The 17,500-nt window shown below is 48.7% G+C and overlaps 2 protein-coding genes across 3 annotated transcripts in view; both read left to right on the forward strand.

Moving 5' to 3' along the window:
• Positions 1-12,027, forward strand: part of ddx20 (DEAD (Asp-Glu-Ala-Asp) box polypeptide 20) — a 13,350-nt gene extending 1,323 nt beyond the window's left edge. The window contains exons 2-11 of one of the 2 annotated variants that reach the window (XM_031566837.2): positions 555-649; positions 1,236-1,404; positions 1,702-1,816; positions 2,348-2,490; positions 3,012-3,150; positions 3,465-3,606; positions 5,051-5,156; positions 9,749-9,850; positions 10,119-10,342; positions 10,379-12,027. In XM_031566837.2, coding sequence (XP_031422697.1) covers positions 555-649; positions 1,236-1,404; positions 1,702-1,816; positions 2,348-2,490; positions 3,012-3,150; positions 3,465-3,606; positions 5,051-5,156; positions 9,749-9,850; positions 10,119-10,342; positions 10,379-11,338 — 2,195 coding nt within the window. In that variant the 3' untranslated portion in view covers positions 11,339-12,027. Of the gene's footprint in view, positions 1-554; positions 650-1,235; positions 1,405-1,701; positions 1,817-2,347; positions 2,491-3,011; positions 3,151-3,464; positions 3,607-5,050; positions 5,157-9,748; positions 9,851-10,118 lie in introns of both variants that reach the window. The other variant, XM_012829732.3, reaches the window with a different exon arrangement.
• An 895-nt stretch (positions 12,028-12,922) lies between these two features.
• LOC105902191 (neuromedin-U receptor 2-like) lies at positions 12,923-15,748 on the forward strand. Its single transcript, XM_012829731.2, has 2 exons — positions 12,923-14,157; positions 14,586-15,748. The coding sequence occupies exons 1-2, from the start codon at positions 13,144-13,146 to the stop codon at positions 14,742-14,744; spliced, it is 1,173 nt and encodes a 390-aa protein (XP_012685185.1). The 5' UTR covers positions 12,923-13,143; the 3' UTR covers positions 14,745-15,748.
• The last annotated feature ends 1,752 nt before the right edge of the window (positions 15,749-17,500 follow it).

Here is a 17,500-nt window from a genome sequence, read left to right on the forward strand (position 1 = left end):
ATAGCATTCAACTCACATAATAGACCGTCTTCTGTTTAAAATACCCACCATAATGAAATGTGTGGATTCATTATTTCCGTTACCTCGATAGAGTTTGCTTATAATAGGAATCTAGTTCCTTTATGTTATTTGTTTTAGATTCTCTTCAGGCCACATCTGTGCATATCTCCTGTGGAGGCGTCTGTGTGATGTGCAGTATTGTGCACACATGGTGTTGACCCTGAACAAACCTCGCTGGATGATGATGAGTCGCTGGCTCTGGAGGGCATGGCTAACCAATGGAAACTAATTTAGTCTGAATCGCAAACGCAAACAAACAGAAGCACGCCGTCCAGTAAAATATTTATTATCAGCAGGAGTCGTACCCGGATGGCGGGTGGCCGGCGCGGCGTGGATAATAACTGAACTGTGTGTTGTCTGCTCGTGGTGGCGGGCCGTGGCGGCCGGCCGGCGCGCTGTGGATAATAACTGAGTTGTGTGTTGTCTGCTTATGGCGGCCAGCCGGCGCGTGGTGTCTAATAACTGAGCTGTTTGTTTTCTGCTCATGTCCGCAGACCTGATCGTTCAGGCGAAGTCGGGGACGGGGAAGACGTGTGTGTTCGCCACCATCGCCCTGGACTCCCTCCTCCCAGAGAACACAGGCACGCAGGTGAGTGTGTGTGTGTGTGTGTGTGTGTGTGTGTTCGCCACTATCGCCTTGGACTCCCTCCTCCCAGAGAACACAGGCACGCAGGTGAAGGGTCATTTCCCAGCATGCTCTAGTGCTAGTGGAAGAGAGCAGGATAACGTATCTAGCGTGTGTGTGTGTGTGTGTGTGTGTGTGTGTGTGTGTGTGTGAGAGCATGGCATGGAATGCCCCCTGTGTGTGTGTGTGTGTGTGTGTGTTAGTTAGCATGACATGAAATAAAGGGTGGGGGGGGGTGAGCTGCAGAGGAGATGACTATCAGTCTGGTCTTTCTGTCAGAATAGGGATCAGCAGTCAGGGGTGTGTGTGCGTGCGTAAGTTGTGTGTGTCTTAGATTTGAATATACACACACACACTCAGCAACTCCATATAGGATATAGCATTCCAAAAGCATATGTGTTGTACATCATTAATTTGAGCTTCTACTGAAATATCTTTGATATAACATGTTATAAAAGCATGTGTTACATGTCTTCTTCTACTGAAATATCTTTGATATAACATGTTATAGAAGGATGTGTTACATGTCCCCTTCCTGTTCTACCCCCAGGTGCTGGTTCTGGCTCCGACTCGGGAGATAGCGGTCCAGATCCACTCGGTCGTCATGGCGATCGGCAGTGCCATCGAGGGGTTGGAGTGCCACGTGTTCATTGGGGGCACGCCAGTGAGCCAGGACAAGATACGCCTCAAGAAGTGTCACATTGCCATCGGCTCGCCAGGTGTGTGTGTGTGTGTGTGTGTGTGTGTGTGTGTGTGTGTGTGTGTGTGTGTGTGTGTGTGTGTGTTTTAAATAGCCAACATGTCAGTGTTTCTGAAATACACATTCAAATCTAGTTAATGAATATGATCATGTTTGGCTGACAGACTGATTTGGCACAAGACCACCTCCACTTCTGATTGAACTCTTGCCTAAGGGGAAATGAGCTCTTTAGCCAACTGTGTGTGTGTGTGTGCGTGTGCGTGTGCGTGTGCGTGTGCGTGTGCGTGTGCGTGTGTGTGTGTGTGTGTGTGTGCAGGGCGCATTAAGCAGCTGATAGAGATCGGTGTTCTGTCCACGGCGAGCATCAGGCTGTTTGTTCTGGATGAGGCTGACAAGCTGCTGGAGGAGGGCAGTTTCCAGGAGCAGATCAAGTGAGTGTGTGTGTGTGTGTGTGTGTGTGTGTGTGTGTGTGTGTGTGTGAGATCTGGACCGCTATCTCCTGTGTGTGTGTGTGTGTGTGTGTGTGTGGTGATGTGTGTGTGTGTGTGTGTGTGGTGGTGGTGATGGTGTGTGTGTGGTGATGATGTGCGTGTGTGTGTGTGTGTGTGTGTGTGTGTGTGTGTGTGTGTGTGTGTGTGTGTGTGTGTGTGTGTGTGTGTGTGTGTGTGTGTGTGTGTGTGGTGATGTGTGTGTGTGGTGATGGAGAGGAGAAGAAAAGAGATGTTAATGTGTATATTATATTATGTCCAGTGCCTTAATGAAGCACGCTAATGAAATGGAAATATCAGGCCCACATGAAGAGGATGATTATCAAAGCATACGTGTTCAGTTCCACACTAAATCAAATAAGAAAAAATAACATTTACTGAAACAACTAACCCCCCCCCCTCTCTTTCTCTCTCTCCCTCTCTCTCCCTCTCTCTCTCTCTCTCTCCCTCCCTCTCTCCTCTCCTCTCCTCCAGTTGGATCTTCTCCTCTCTCCCCGTGAATAAACAGATGCTCGCCCTGTCTGCCACCTACCCAGAATCCCTTGCTAAGCACCTGACGCGTTACATGCGTGAGCCCACCTACGTGCGTCTCAACCCTACAGACCCCGGCCTCATCGGTACGTCTCTGCTGGCTCAGTGCTGGCTCAGTGCTGGCTCAGTGCTGGCTCAGTGCTGGCTCTCTTCTGGCTCAGTGCTGGCTCAGTGCTGGCTTTCTTCTGGCTCAGTGCTGGCTCTCTTCTGGCTCAGTGCTGGCTCAGTGCTGGCTCAGTGCTGGCTCAGTGCTGGCTCAGTGCTGTCAGGTCCACATCCCCTGTGCAAACAGCCCTCCTCCTAATGTCTCCCCATCACTGGATTTGTAACGGCTTCATTTCAGTTCTGGTTCCAGTTCAGTTCTGGTTCCATTGATGAGACTGATGGAGAGAGAAGAGATTCTGCGTCGTCTCTGCCCCTCACCCCAACATTCTCCTACTGACTCTCTCTCTCTCTCTCTCTCTCTCTTCCATTCCTCTCTCCCTCCTCTCTCTCTCTCACTCTCTCTCTTCCATTCCTCTCTCCCTCCTCTCTCTTTCCTTTCCCCTGCTCTCTCTTGCCCTCCATGTATTCTACTCTTCCTCTATCTCTTTATCCCCCCCTGCAGGTCTGAAGCAGTACTACCGGCTGGTTCCGTCCCACTCACTGCCCCATAAGGTGCTTGAGGAGAAGGTGCAGAACCTTCTAGAACTATACAGCAAGGTTCCTTTCAACCAGTCGCTCGTCTTCTCCAACCTGCACAGCCGGTACCGTCACCTCCACCAGCTCCCATTTACTGTGTCTGTGTGTGTGTGTCTGTGTGTTTTATGTGTGTGTGTGTGTGTTGTTTTAAGTGTGTGTGTGTGTGTGTGTGTTGTGTGGTGTTTTATGTGTGTGGTGTTTTGTGTTTGGTTTGTATGTTTGTCTGTGTCCCTATATGTGTACCTCCATGGGTGTGTGTCTGTATCTGCATCTGCCCATATCTTTGCTGATATATATGTCTGTGCATTCATATGATTTTGACCACCCTGTGTGTGTGTGTGTGTGTGTGTGTGTGTGTGTGTGTCCGTGTCCTGTGCAGGGCCCAGCAGCTGGCTGACATCCTGTCTTCTAAAGGTCTTCCTGCAGTGTGTATCTCCAGCAGTCTCACGCAGGACCAGAGGCTGAGCGCCCTCTCAAAGCTGAGGCAGTATCAATGCAGAGTCCTCATCTCTACAGACCTGGTGTGTACACACACACACTCACACACACACATTACACACACACACACATTACACACACACACACACATTACACACTCACACACACACATTACACACTCACACACACACATTACACACTCACTCACACACATTACACACTCACTCACACACACACACACACACATTACACACTCACACACACATTACACACTTTAGACAAAAGACCACAAAGTGTATTTCAAGGTGCTCCTGCAGGGAGTCAATTCCAACATCAAGTAGAGGCAGGCAAAAGACTAAAAAGGCATCACAGTGTTACAGGTTAAATACTAGTCAGTCATGGGAGGTTACATTGGGGTGATAGGTCAACATTGGGGATGTTTTTACAAGTCAAGGTTGGGAAGGGGAGGTGGCCTTCCTACGGAAGGTTCCGGAACACGCACACAAAGGCAAGATGGTGGACAGATGATGTGTATCCCCCCACCTAGGGCAGGCAGGATGTCTGCTGGGGTGTCAAGAGCAGACATTCATGAGGCCTACTTAGCATAGGCCATGGTTGTGGCTTCCCAGGGGTGTGCCCAGACTGTCAATACACATGGCACACGCACACACACACACACACTCACACACAGGAGAACATACTTGCAATGCGATGGTAAGTATATAAATTAATGGTAATATCAATTTCCATCACACACATTACACTAGGGGTGGGAATCTCTTGGCACCTCACGATTCGATTCGATTCCGATTCAGAGGTCAACGATTCGATTCTAAACCGATTATCGATTCTAAACCGATTATCGATTATCAATTCTAAACCGATAAAACGATTATCGATGCATCTCGATTTTTAAAACATTTGAGTTTGCTACTCAGAGTCTCAAATCACTTCCTACTTTGTGTTTGATAATTAAAGAAAATCAACAGATCTATTTTTTTATTAGAGAAAAAGTGTGTCCTTGTCACAATTATGACTTTCTATGAACAGTGCAATAATCGATGCAGCTTGCATTTCAACACAAAATGAATGTGTAAAAAAAAAAAAAAAAAAAAAAATTTTTTTTTTTTTTTTTTTAATTTTATTAAAAAACCGATTATGAACTTTTCTGAATCGAGACAGAATCGTTCGAGAGAAATCGAAAAATCGATTTTTTTCCCCCCACCCCTACATTACACACTCACTCACTCACACACACACACACACACATTACTCACTCACTCACACACACACACACACACATTACACACTCACTCACTCACACACACACACATTACACACACACTCACTCACACCCACGCATTACACACTCACACACACACACACACACACACACACTCACTCACTCACACACACATGGCAGGACCAGAGGCTAAGCACCCTGTTAATGCTGAAACCGTATCAATGCAAGTGTGTGTTTATTGTGTGTGTGTGTGTGTGTGTGTGTGTGTGTGTGTGTGTGTGTAGACCTCTCGTGGCATAGATGCAGAGAAGGTGAACCTGGTGGTGAACCTGGACATACCGCAGGACTGGGAGACGTACATGCACCGCATCGGCCGGGCAGGACGTTTCGGTGAGACTACACCCCTTTGTGTGTGTGTGTGTGTGTGTGTGTGTGTGTGTGTGTGTGTGTGTGTGTGTGTGTGTGTGTGTGTGTGTGTGTGTGTGACGTATATGCACCGCATCGGCCGGGCAGGACGCTTCAGTGAGACTACAGCCCTGTGTGTGTGTGTGTGTGTTTGTGTGTTTGTTTAGTGTGTGTGTGACATACGTGCACCACGTTGGTCACGCAGGACGTTTCGGTGAGACTACAGGCCTTTGTGTGTGTGTGTGTGTGTGTGTGTGTGTTTGTTTAGTGTGTGTGTGTGTGTGTTTAGTGTGTGTGTGACATGCATGCACCACGTTGGTCACGCAGGACGTTTTTGGTTCATAAATAAATTAAGGTCATCATGAATCAATTAAAGTCATTATTAATCATTTAAGTTCAGCAATTTTGTGTCTTATTTATTGTTATTATTATTATTAAATTGTTGTATTTCACCAGATGCAAAAATAGCAAGGTTTGGCCATTATGTATTGCCATTGAAAAGCCCATATCGGTGGACCACTAGCAGGTTGCTTCACGCCTTTAGAACCGGATTGTTTAGAACTGATGAAGTCACCCATATTGCCTGTACATGGTGAGGTGACTATTGATTGGCCACGGCAGTAATTGAGTGGTGCGTGATTGGTTGAATGACTGGTGTGTAGCCTGCGATAGCCTGTGTGAATTATAAAACTGTTATTGGCTATAACTGGCTCCGGCGAAGAGGTTATGTGTTATTGGCTATAACTGGCTCCAGCAAAGAGGTTATGTGTTATTGGCTATAACTGGCTCCAGCAAAGAGGTTATGTGTTATCGGTTGTGTTAATAATAAGGTGAGCTATCAGTGGCTGTGTCATTGATAAGGTGACTTGTGATTGGCTGCCCAAGTGGTGCTAAGAGGTGACCACCTATGATTTATATTTTTATTATGAGTATTTTTGGCTGCTTATTAGAGGCAGGTAGTTTAGTGATAACAAGCTACTTAATTAGTGTGTGTGTGTGCGCTTGTGTGTGTGTGCTTGTGTGAGAGTGAGGCAACCTCCTTCAAAACTGCTTGGTGATGAAGGGTCTGAAATCAGAATTACCTTTGTCCTGTTGTCATGACAACCACAAGTAGTCTCAAAAGGATGTGTGTTTGGTCGTCACGACGAGAAAAAATAACCTTCCTGTAGTTGTTATTGAACAGGTCTGTACTTCTCCTCCTCCCCCTCTCTCTCTTCTCTCCTCTCCCTCTTCTTTCCCTCTCATCTCCTTCTCTCCCTCCCGTCTCTTTCCCTCTCGTCTTTCTCTCTCTCCTCTTTCTCACTCAATCTGTGGTCTTTCCTTCTCTCCCTCCCGTCTCTTTCCCTCTCGTCTCTCTCTCGTCTCTTTCTCACTCTCTCTGTTTAATTCTGTTTCAAACGTTGAAATGACGGGGCTCTTTCAGTAGTCTTGGGAGTGTGTTCCTGCTCTTTCAGTAGTCTTGGGAGTGTGTTCCTGCTCTTTCAGTAGTCACAGAGTGTGTTCCTGCTCTTTCAGTAGAGTCTTGGGAGTGTGTTCCTGCTCTTTCAGTAGAATCTTGGGAGTGTGTTCCTGCTCTCTCAGTAGAGTGTGTTCCTGCTCTCTCAGTAGAGTGTGTTCCTGCTCTTTCAGTAGTCATAGAGTGTGTGTGTTCCTGCTCTTTCAGTAGTCACAGAGTGTGTGTGTTCCTGCTCTTTCAGTAGTCACAGAGTGTGTGTGTTCCTGCTCTTTCAGTAGTCACAGAGTGTGTGTGTTCCTGCTCTTTCAGTAGAGTGTGTGTGTTCCTGCTCTTTCAGTAGAGTGTGTGTTCCTGCTCTTTCAGTAGTCACAGAGTGTGTTCCTGCTCTTTCAGTAGAGTGTGTGTGTTCCTGCTCTTTCAGTAGTCTTGGGAGTGTGTGTGTTCCTGCTCTTTCAGTAGTCAGTGTGTGTTCCTGCTCTTTCAGTAGTCTTGGGAGTGTGTTCCTGCTCTCTCAGTTGTCACAGAGTGTGTTCCTGCTCTTTCAGTAGTCACAGAGTGTGTTCCTGCTCTTTCAGTAGTCACAGAGTGTGTTCCTGCTCTTTCAGTAGTCACAGAGTGTGTTCCTGCTCTTTCAGTAGTCACAGAGTGTGTGTGTTCCTGCTCTTTCAGTAGTTACAGAGTGTGTTCCTGCTCTTTCAGTAGAGTGTGTGTGTTCCTGCTCTTTCAGTAGTCACAGAGTGAGTGTGTTCCTGCTCTTTCAGTAGAGTGTGTGTGTTCCTGCTCTTTCAGTAGTCACAGAGTGTGTGTGTTCCTGCTCTTTCAGTAGTCACAGAGTGTGTGTGTTCCTGCTCTTTCAGTAGTCACAGAGTGTGTTCCTGCTCTCTCAGTAGTCACAGAGTGTGTTCCTGTGTTCCTGCTCTTTCAGTAGTCACAGAGTGTGTGTGTTCCTGCTCTTTCAGTAGTTACAGAGTGTTCCTGCTCTCTCTGGCTCCTCCTGTGAGGACTGACTGTACTGTGTCAAGGACACTCTGGGTTTAGGTGGGAACATTTCAACCTCGACTTCTGCAAACGTTAAGAGTACTTTGTGTGTGTGATGTCACTGTGACGCCATAACTGCTGCCTGGACTAAATATTATTTACACTTGATGTTTTCTGTCAAGAGCAGCTCCTTAGCTGGAGAGTTTTGGGGGTGAAAGGTCACGCTAGGCACCCCTGGCTCTCACTTAGACCCTATACCTTAGAAGGACTTCCTGTCAAAGGTCACGCTAGGCACACCTGCTCTCACTTAGACCCTATGCCTTAGAAGGACTTCCAGATAGAAGCAAAACCACATCTCTGCTGGTCAGCTTCCCAGTGTGTGTGTGTGTGTGTGTGTGTGTGTGTGTGTGTGTGTGTGTTGTGCGACTCACGCCTCTTCAGTGGTCTAATTGTGGGGTTCTTGGGTCAGAGTGTGCTGAGAGCCACGTTGGAGACGAAGACGAATGGGCAACAACATCTGCACGACCCAAAGACTCTTCTGGCATACCTAATGATTTTCAGGGATCCTGGTTCTATGAGATCAGTGATCCATAAATGCCTTCAAGATTCTCCTCCGGTGTCTTTTATTCAGGGAAGATGCCATCTTTATTTGGAGTGCAGTCTGGCTCAGTTTAGACACACAACACAACCGGACCCAAACACCCAACACATAATGCCGTGACCCGGATTACTTGAGAGACGAGAGAGCAAAACAGCGGGGCTCCATCTTACCTTTCTGCTCGAGGGGAGAGGGGGTGTGTCTGTGTCTGTGTCTGTGTCTGTGTCTGTGTCTGTGTCTGTGCGTAATAGAGACTTGACAAGTTAATGCCAGCTGTGTCGGAGCTCCTTCATAGTGGATATATGAAAGTATCTGAAATGTTTGTGCAAAGACACAGTTGTAGTAAGTTTGAAGAGAAAGGGGGTAAGTCTAGACCACAGGGTAGAGCCCAGAGATGGAAGTCTAGACCACAGGGTAGAGCCCAGAGATGGAAGTCTACACCACAGGGTAGAGCCCAGAGATGGAAGTCTAGACCACAGGGTAGAGCCCAGAGATGGAAGCAGAGGAAGGGAAAGGGAGATTCAGTAGCGCATGTGTTGCGTGAGAAAGGGAGATTCAGTAGCGCATGTGTTGCGTGAGAAAGGGAGATTCAGTAGCGCATGTGTTGCGTGAGAAAGGGAGATTCAGTAGCGCATGTGTTGCGTGAGAAAAGGGAGATATGGATAGCGAACACTAGCGGAGCTGATTGGTGATCCAGTTAACCGTCATCCATAATTCACTCTGCTTTAATCTGGTGCATTACTGTCCGGCGGCGTAGATGGTCGCTTTGGACAAAAGCGTCTGCTAAATGACTAAATGTAAATGTAATATGTAAAGATGGTGTTTGTCTCGTGGCGTAGATGGTGTTTGTCTCGGCGGCGTAGATGGTGTTTGTCTCGTGGCGTAGATGGTGTTTGTCTCGGCGGCGTAGATGGTGTTTGTCTCGGCGGCGTAGATGGTGAATTCCTGGATCTCTGAAGTGTGAGCTCACTCTGGCCAGGCTCTATCAGACTTATGGATCGTTCGAATGTCCTAAATTCTTCTGTCCTATCCTGTGCTCCCTCCCTCTTCCTCTCTCTCTCCCCTTCTGTCGTTCTCTCTCTCCTCTCCTCTCTCAGTAGGGATGTATACTCCTTAATGAGTCACAGCTGGCTTTTCAGTCCTTTTCAATATAGTTACATAACGCAGGCCTGACCATGAGTGTGTGTGTGTGTGTGTGTGTGTGTTTATACAAGTGTGTGTTAGTGTCTGTGTGTTTCTCTGTGTGTGCGTGTGTACAGACACACACCTCACATCTCACAACTACGCTCATTAGGGTTTCACACTTGGTGTGTGTGTGTGTTTTTTGGTCTTTGTAATATTTCTGTGTTGATTAGGAAATCCATGAGTGTGTGTGTGTGTGTGTGTCTGTTTCCTGAAGAGAGGAAGCCTTGAGGCTTCAGATTGGAGTATTCTGACCTCCTCAGGGGCTAGAGGACAAGGACACACACACACACACACACACACACACACACTCATGACACACACACACACACACTCACTCATGACACACTCCCTCTGTCTCAGGCACACAGGGACTGGCCGTCACATACTGTTGCCATGGTGAAGAAGAGAATAAGATGATGATGATTGCCCAGAAGTGCAATCTCAACATTTCAGCATTACCAGGTAAACACACACACACACACACACACACACACACGTTTTCTCTCTGACTCACTCATACGTCTGCAGTAACATAAACACATACTGTTCTTACACACACACACACACACACACACACACACACAGTCAAACTAACTGAACAGTTATTCCAACTCTGCTCCGTAGCTTGGCTATGAAATCAACCTTTGCTCATCATCATCATTATTATTATTATTATTATTATTATTATTATTATTATTATTATTAATAAGCCTACTCCTGCCCCCCCCAGACCCGATCCCAGCTGGTCTGATGGAGGAGCGTTGTGACTATGACATCACCATCCAGCCCCCCCACAAAGACGACCTCTCCGCACTGACACTCAGGAAGAAGAAGTGCCCCAAACCCACCAATCAAAAGGGCCCCTCAGATCACATGACTATTGAGCAGGATTCAGACGGACCAATCGTGAAGCAGCCTACTCATCACGCAGGTGCCAGGGGCAGGCCAGGAAAAGCCCCCCCACCGCCCGAGTCCCAGGGCCGGGGAACGGCCCCCCCACCGCTCCAGTCTCAGGGTCGGGGTACGGCCCCCCCACCGCTCCAGTCTCAGGGCCGGGGTACGGCCCCCCCACCGCCCGAGACCCAGGGTCGGGGAACGGCCCCCCCCTCCCGGCAGCAGCTCCAGGAGGGCCTCCCCAAAATCCCCCCCCTGCCGTCCTTCAAGCCACGCAGGGCCGAGCCCATTAGCCTGGAGCTGGCCATGCTGGACTTCCAGCGCTTCATCACGGAAGGACCCGGAAGATCCGTGGAGGTGGTGCGCCAGTTTAAGGGTCGGGAGGGGGGCAGGGGGGGCGATAATGATGTCATCCCTAATGGAGAGGAGGAGTCTTGGGTGGAGACGTTCATCCTGCAGAATGAAGATCAACCTTCGTCTTCATCACTGAGGATGATGAAGATGACTTCTGACCTCTCAAGAAGCTCCTCCAGGTCAGAGTCCAATATGGAGGAAGAGCGTAAACCACTGACCCTACCAACGCGGAAGCTTCCAGAACGGAGCGTCCCCCACGCCACACGTCACTCTGCTGTAGAGATTAAAGCAGAACGTCCCAGCCAAGCACAGCCAAGCGCAGCCAAACCTCACACCCAATCTCCTCAACCCGCCCCCGCGCCTCCTCCACCTTCACGGCCACCGGCCAGACAGTCTGCCTCCCAGCCCCAGAGAGGAGGCCACGCAGGGGGGAGACTGGGGGGCCGGAGGCCCCTGGAGGAGCAGGAGGAGCTCCCAGAGGAGGAGGAGGAGGAGGAGGAGGAGGAAGAGGAGGAGGAGGATGATGATGATGAAGAGGAGGAGGAGGCGCAGGACTACTGGGGGAGGTGCTACCGCCGGGCCTGGAGGCAGTACTACAGCTCCCTACCCCCCTCCTACCAGCAGGCCTACAGCTCCTCCCACGCATGGATGACGGCCTATCGCATGAGTACTGTCTACATGCAGGAGATGCTCAAGCACTGACAGCATCCTCTCCTCTCTATCCTCCTCTCTATCTTCCTCTCCTCTCCTCTATCCTCCTCTCCTCTATCCCGATCACATGAGTACTGTCTACATGCAGGAGATGCTCAAGCACTGACAGCATCCTCTCCTCTCCTCTCCTCTCTATCCTCCTCTACTCTCCTCTCTATCCTCCTCTACTCTCCTCTATCCTCCTCTCCTCTCTATCCTCTCCTCTCCTCTCCTCTATCCTCCTCTCCTCCTCCTCTATCCTCCTCTCCTCTCCCCTACTTTATCCTCCTCTCCTCGATCACGGACATCCCCTCTCTTATCATGTTTACTGTTCCCCTCTGCTTGTCCGTGTGTGTGTGTGTGTGTGTGTGTGTGTGTGTGTGTGTGTGTTCCATTGGACTGTGTGGGTGTGTCTGCTCTCCTCTCCTCCTCTTTGTTGTCCTCTCCTCCTGTCCTCCATGTGTTACTTCAACCATAAGTCTGTAGTCTTTTCTTTTTGAAATAATAGAGCAGGCAATTATTGAACATCAATTTGTCTTTATTTTCTTTTTCATTTTAATGTGAGTCTGATTATCTTGCACTTACATTGGAGAGTGTGTGTTGCTGAGTAAACACCCATCTGTACAAACAGAGACGATGCATTTGACATGCTCTTCTGAAAAGAGTTCATTATAATAAAAATGAATCAGTTCTCAACACAATACTGTTTGTCGTGGTTGAATCAGTGGCTGTGATGTTGTTATTATAGGAGGCTGCGTCCAGCGGGCTTCTTAAGGTCCTCTCAGTCTCGCCCAATTAGGAGGACTCCTGACGCGCCGTGCTGTGAGTCACGTAGTGCTACCCATTACCTGCAATCAGACGCTAATCAGGCTGACCCGGCCGAGCGCTAATGAGGGGCTGTAGAGCTCATCTGATCAGCGCACACACACACACACACACACACACACACACACAACTAACGAGCTCAAACACACTTTCACCTCGAGAGTTCCGCGTCGTTCGGGGAACCCTGTGGTTCTTCTCATCCAGGAAATATAGTCCTCATCTATCCAGTACCTGAGACTTCTTAATACAAACGCCCAGTGGTATAACTTGGAATTAGGACAAGCCATTCCCCCATCCATTCTACTAACCTGAAGAGCTGACCATTTTAACTGTGGTCGTTTACCATTCCACACACAACCTCTTAGTAAGGTCTCACATTTGTTCCAGTATCCCACTGGAGGTGCAAGTGGGATCATTGAGCTTACAAAGTTCATGCGGTAAAATGTTCATTTTGATGACTGAAATACGGGCAGGTACTGAGCTTGGCACATTTTTCAATCTATTTATATCCTCCTCTATTTTTTTTCAAAATTGTGGAGTAATTTAGTTTTGCCACAGACATAGGGGGAGTATTTATTCTAACACCCAGGTATAGGACCTCATTTATGACATTAATCTGGGCTGGGAGAGATATCTTCTCTTGATCTGGATTAATAAGCATAAGGGCAGATTTTGAAAGATTGACCTTCGACCCTGAGAGGTATCCAAAATGCTCCAGTGTTGTTAAGACACATGGAAGCGTTTGCTAAACATTTTCCAAATAAACTTGTGTGATGCATTGGGTTTAAAACCAGAGAGGATGGAGGCATGAAGGGGATGTTTGGCTGGCCTGTGTGTGTGTGTGTGTCGTTTGGAGTGGTCCTGACGTCACCCGAGGCTGGCTGACTGCTCCACGGGCTGTGCAGTGGACACGAGAGATCTCATAGTCCCTTACATCCCACCGCCGCTCGCGCTGTCGTTTCCCTTGCACCATGTGAGTCCGTTTCGGTGGGATGACACCGGAAAACCGGTGGAGCGCGAACGAGAGCTCGCCATGCAGTGGTGCCGAGACCGAACACACTCCGTTCCTGGTGTTCAACTGCGCCCTCCTCAGCCTGTCCTTCCTACTCGGCGTGTCCGGGAACCTGCTCGTGTGCTGGGTGGTGTTCCGGAACAAAACTCTGCGCACCGCCAACAACGCGCTGCTGGTGAACCTGGCCGCGAGCGACCTGATCAAATGCTCCGTGGACACGCCGGTGTTCCTCGCGTCGCTGCTTTGGGCGCTGAGGCGCGCGGAGGTGGGCGCGCGCCTCTGCTGCCTGCTGCAGTTCACGTACTCGCTGTGCAGCTGCGTGCAGCTCCTGAGCCTCGTGGGCATCAGCGTGGAGAGATTCCGCGCGATAGCCTTCCCGTTCAAGGCGGAGACGCGCCGAAGCCGAGTGCGCCTGTGGGTCGTCTTCATTTGGGCCCTGGGCCTCGTGTTTGCCGTACTCTCGCTAACTCTGAGTAAAGACGCGCTCTTTTACATGATGTGCACTCACGTGCGCCTGCACGGCATCTCCGACCCTGGCGCGGACCCCTTTGGCGTGTTCGTATTGGTGCCGGTTTGGGGATGCTGTCTGATTCTAATAGCCGTTCATTATTTGCGCATTTTTATCGTTGTCAGGCAGCACTCAAATAAAATATTTGACAGAGGAATCCAGTTGAAACACTCCATGTCGAGACAGGTCTCCGGCTGGCAAAGCTTCTCACAGCCCGCGCAACACACGAGCGGCACTCTATCCACCCCCTGCGCGCGGGACTCCACGGTGGAGCCGCTGCCAGAGGTGGGAAAAGCCCCCGTGCCCTCTCCGGAGATCGTGGGCGCGGTGTGTATTCTGACCCCGACGGCGAAGGCGCTCGGGCAGAAGCGTCTGGAGGGGAAGCTGGCCAAGCGCTTCGGCTACATCATCATCGCGGTGCTGCTCTTCTGGCTGCCGCTGGTGCTGTGCCTCCTCCTCAGCTTCAACACGGAGACTCGGGCCGAGGTGAGAAAGTAACCATCCAGAATTTTTCCTTTCTAGGTCGTTTGTCTAATTCTTATGTAAAGTATTTATTGTTACACCATGTTTTTTATTGCTCTTAGCTTGACTGTTCTCTCCCTTGTACGTCGCTTTGGACAAAAGCGTCTTCTAAATGACTAAATGTAAATGTAAATCCTCCTTTAGCCCACATAGATGCAATGCAGTGTACTTAGAACACAAATATTGGAAGCCGTCATCGTTTAATGTAGTATAATCCGTTGTCATTTTACCTGACCCATGCTGTACCTACCATTAAATGCCATACAATCAAGTAGATACGCTCTTTTATATTCTTTTATTGAGTAAATGAACATCTTCATTAGCCAACCATAATTGTTGCTATAAAGCTCACCTCAAACGGCCCTCTTGATGCGGCCTGCCTGTTGTTTCAGGACTGGATGCTGCGGGAGTTGAAGACCTCTGCGATGGTGCTGACGTGCGTCCCGGCAGCCATCCACCCGCTCATTTACTCCATGCTCAACCGGCAGTTCCGCGCCGAATTCCACCGGACTCTCTCCGTCCTGCGGAACTGCGCCAGGCGGCTGGGATGAGCTGTGCTCTCGGTCCTACCCTCTGTGTGTGTCCTGTCTGTCTCAGGAAGCGACACTCTTCCCTGGCAGCGTCTGTCTCTGTCTCAGGACGCGACACTCTTCCCTGTCACAAGCCCGGGTGCAGTCTGGGGACTGGGGACAGTGGAGCGATTCTGTCGCGCTAATATATGGCTTCTGCGAAAGGCAGCGATACTTGCGAATCGGCGACTACTTTGACTACCTGTGGATTTCCAGCACACATAACACATATCAAACACGTTCGAAATGTACGACTGCTAAAGGTGGACAGAGACTAATCGAGTGAACGTGTCCTGACAAATGCAAAAAATACAATCACACGTGAACTGAACCAGTGACTTTATTCTTATTGAATATTCATAGCAAATGATGTTATAGCAATATGAGTGCACTGTATTCTTATCTGTGTGACCTACCTATCCAGTCCAACGCTAAAAGGTGTTTTAACATCAATATTATGAGCCACAGGTAGGCGACCTGAGACGCCGAGACAGATCAGTCGAGATCAGCCGTCTCTGGGTTGTCTTAGCAAACACAGTGCAAATGTTTTTTATGTGAAAAAAGTGAATTATCTTTGTCCATGTCTTTTGGATGTTACCACTGGTTATTTCCCAGTCTCGCTTTAATGTTAAACAAAACTTCTTCACTTATAAAGGCAGTTTCCTCTAACTGTTTCTAATTATTTCTAGTCAGTCAAACATGACCGAACCCTTTAATTCTGCAGTTACATATTTTGGCCACTAGAGGTCACCCCTCTGTCTGTGATGACGCTAGGGATAGTGGCTCAAGGACTTACCAACTCCTCAGGTTGGTGCAGATGCACCGCGGGAGAGATGGAGTGGCAGCCTACACCACCCTATCAGAAACTACCTCTGGAGCAGGTGTGGGCGGGGTTCAGGTGCTTGACGATGTGTGTATATAACTGATGAGACCTGTTTGTTCACATATTCGACAAACTTCAATAAAACACTCCAACCTCAAAAAGACAGGAAAAGGAGAGTGCCTGAACCTTTGCTGATTTCTAGTGGATATTTAATTACTCCTACCAAAAGGAGCTTGAAAGTCATGTCTGGTATGTTGTCCTCTGTGGTGTAAGAGGTAAATGGTAAGGTAAGTGGCTGCAGTTGAGGTGGTGGGTCCAAAATTGGTTGGTTGCTCCAGAAGATTGTAGAAATATCATCTCAAAATAAAATCCATAAACCAGAAGATTGCTGAATGCTCAACAGGAATGAATCCACAACCCTTAAATGAATGAAGGGTGTGTACTATTAGCAGTGTCTAGTCTGGCTATTTTACAGGCTCCATAAATGGAGTTATGTTGGACGACCAGGAAAAGCGTATAACCACCTGTGTTCACCCTGAACTTCCTCGGGGGCCAAGTACGCCCCCCTTTCTCTTTCTCCTCAGTCCTCACACGTGTGTACTCTAACGCCATCTAGTGTCCAGTCATCAGGTCCTCAGCCCTCTAGTGCTCATCTCTGTCCAGTCTCGAACCCACAACCCCGTCTAAGACGACCTGACGAACGCAGGCTCAACACCCGTTGTTAGGTTGGCGATATGGAGGATACCATGGAGACGGTGCATATGTGTTGGCCGAGGTGAGGCTCAGACTATTCCTAGTTTCATTCTAGAAGTAGTGGAGTAGTGTGTGTGTGTGTGTGTGTGTGCTAATCTCATAGAGGCTCAGCATATCTAACTAGGAGGCTCAGAGAAGAATACATAAGAGTGTGTTTATCTGTTTGTGGATGTAAGGCTGCCCCTAGTTCCATTCTGAGGTGGGCAGAGGGTGTGTGTGTGTGTGTGTGTGTGTGTGTGTGTGTGTGTGTGTCAGAGGTTCACAGGCTCTTCATGTTAAGCTCTGAGGAAAGGAGACCACCATTACATCTGGGATCTCCACGCACCTCTCTGGATTCTACAGTGACGTTCCCCACTCACCTCTCTGGCGTGTTTCTGATACAGTAAGGGTGTTGGGGTGTTCCCTCCCTTTGGAGAGAAAACAATAAAGCGCGAACAACAACTTTTCAAAGTAAATGTATTTATTGCCACAAGAATAGTTATACATTTTAGTAAGAAAATCAAAAATAAAATATGTAAATCATGGAATAGCCACTCATCTAATATATTAAGCCTACAGGAAATGACGTCAGAGCCATGGTGATGGACTGCTGACAGACAGGGAAGGTACCATGGCGCACACAGATCCACACAGCGGCCAACTGCGGAACACATCTGGACCGGAACCAGGGAGTTGTGTTCCAGAGGAGGCGGCCATCTTGGACACCAAGGGAGACCCGGGGACAAGGACACACAGAAAGAGGGTCACCTTTGACCTCTTCACCAAACATCATACCACCTCTCTGGTTCACCTTCACTGTTCTCTCATCTGGAATGAAGGACCAAAACAGCTTGCTATAATATTTGTGTGTTTGTGTGTGTGTGTGTATATGTGCGTGTCTCTGATGTTCCTTAACAAAGCTAATTAACAGTGACCTAACCACACTGGTAACGAGTCAGTTCTGAGTGGTGACATCAGTCATGGCGTTAGAGCCCCCTCCCCCCTCCTCCCTCAACAGTGCATTCCATGTAAGAGGGCTCTCTCACACACACACACACACACACACACACTGGGGAATGGAGATTTGTGTGTGTGTGTGGTCCACACACACGCACCTCACTACTCCGCTAACAAAATTTGGCACAACGTAACTGAGGACCAATGAAGACAGAACCTCCAGCTA

This window comes from Clupea harengus, chromosome 4 (genome assembly GCF_900700415.2).
Source record: "Clupea harengus chromosome 4, Ch_v2.0.2, whole genome shotgun sequence".
NCBI lineage: Eukaryota > Metazoa > Chordata > Actinopteri > Clupeiformes > Clupeidae > Clupea > Clupea harengus.

Coding starts and splice junctions, on each gene's coding strand:
- LOC105902191 (XM_012829731.2), top strand. CDS start 13,144: ATGACACCGGAAAACCGGTGGAGCGCGAACGAGAGCTCGCCATGCAGT. Junction 14,158..14,585: donor ACACGGAGACTCGGGCCGAG/GTGAGAAAGTAA, acceptor CTGTTGTTTCAG/GACTGGATGCTGCGGGAGTT.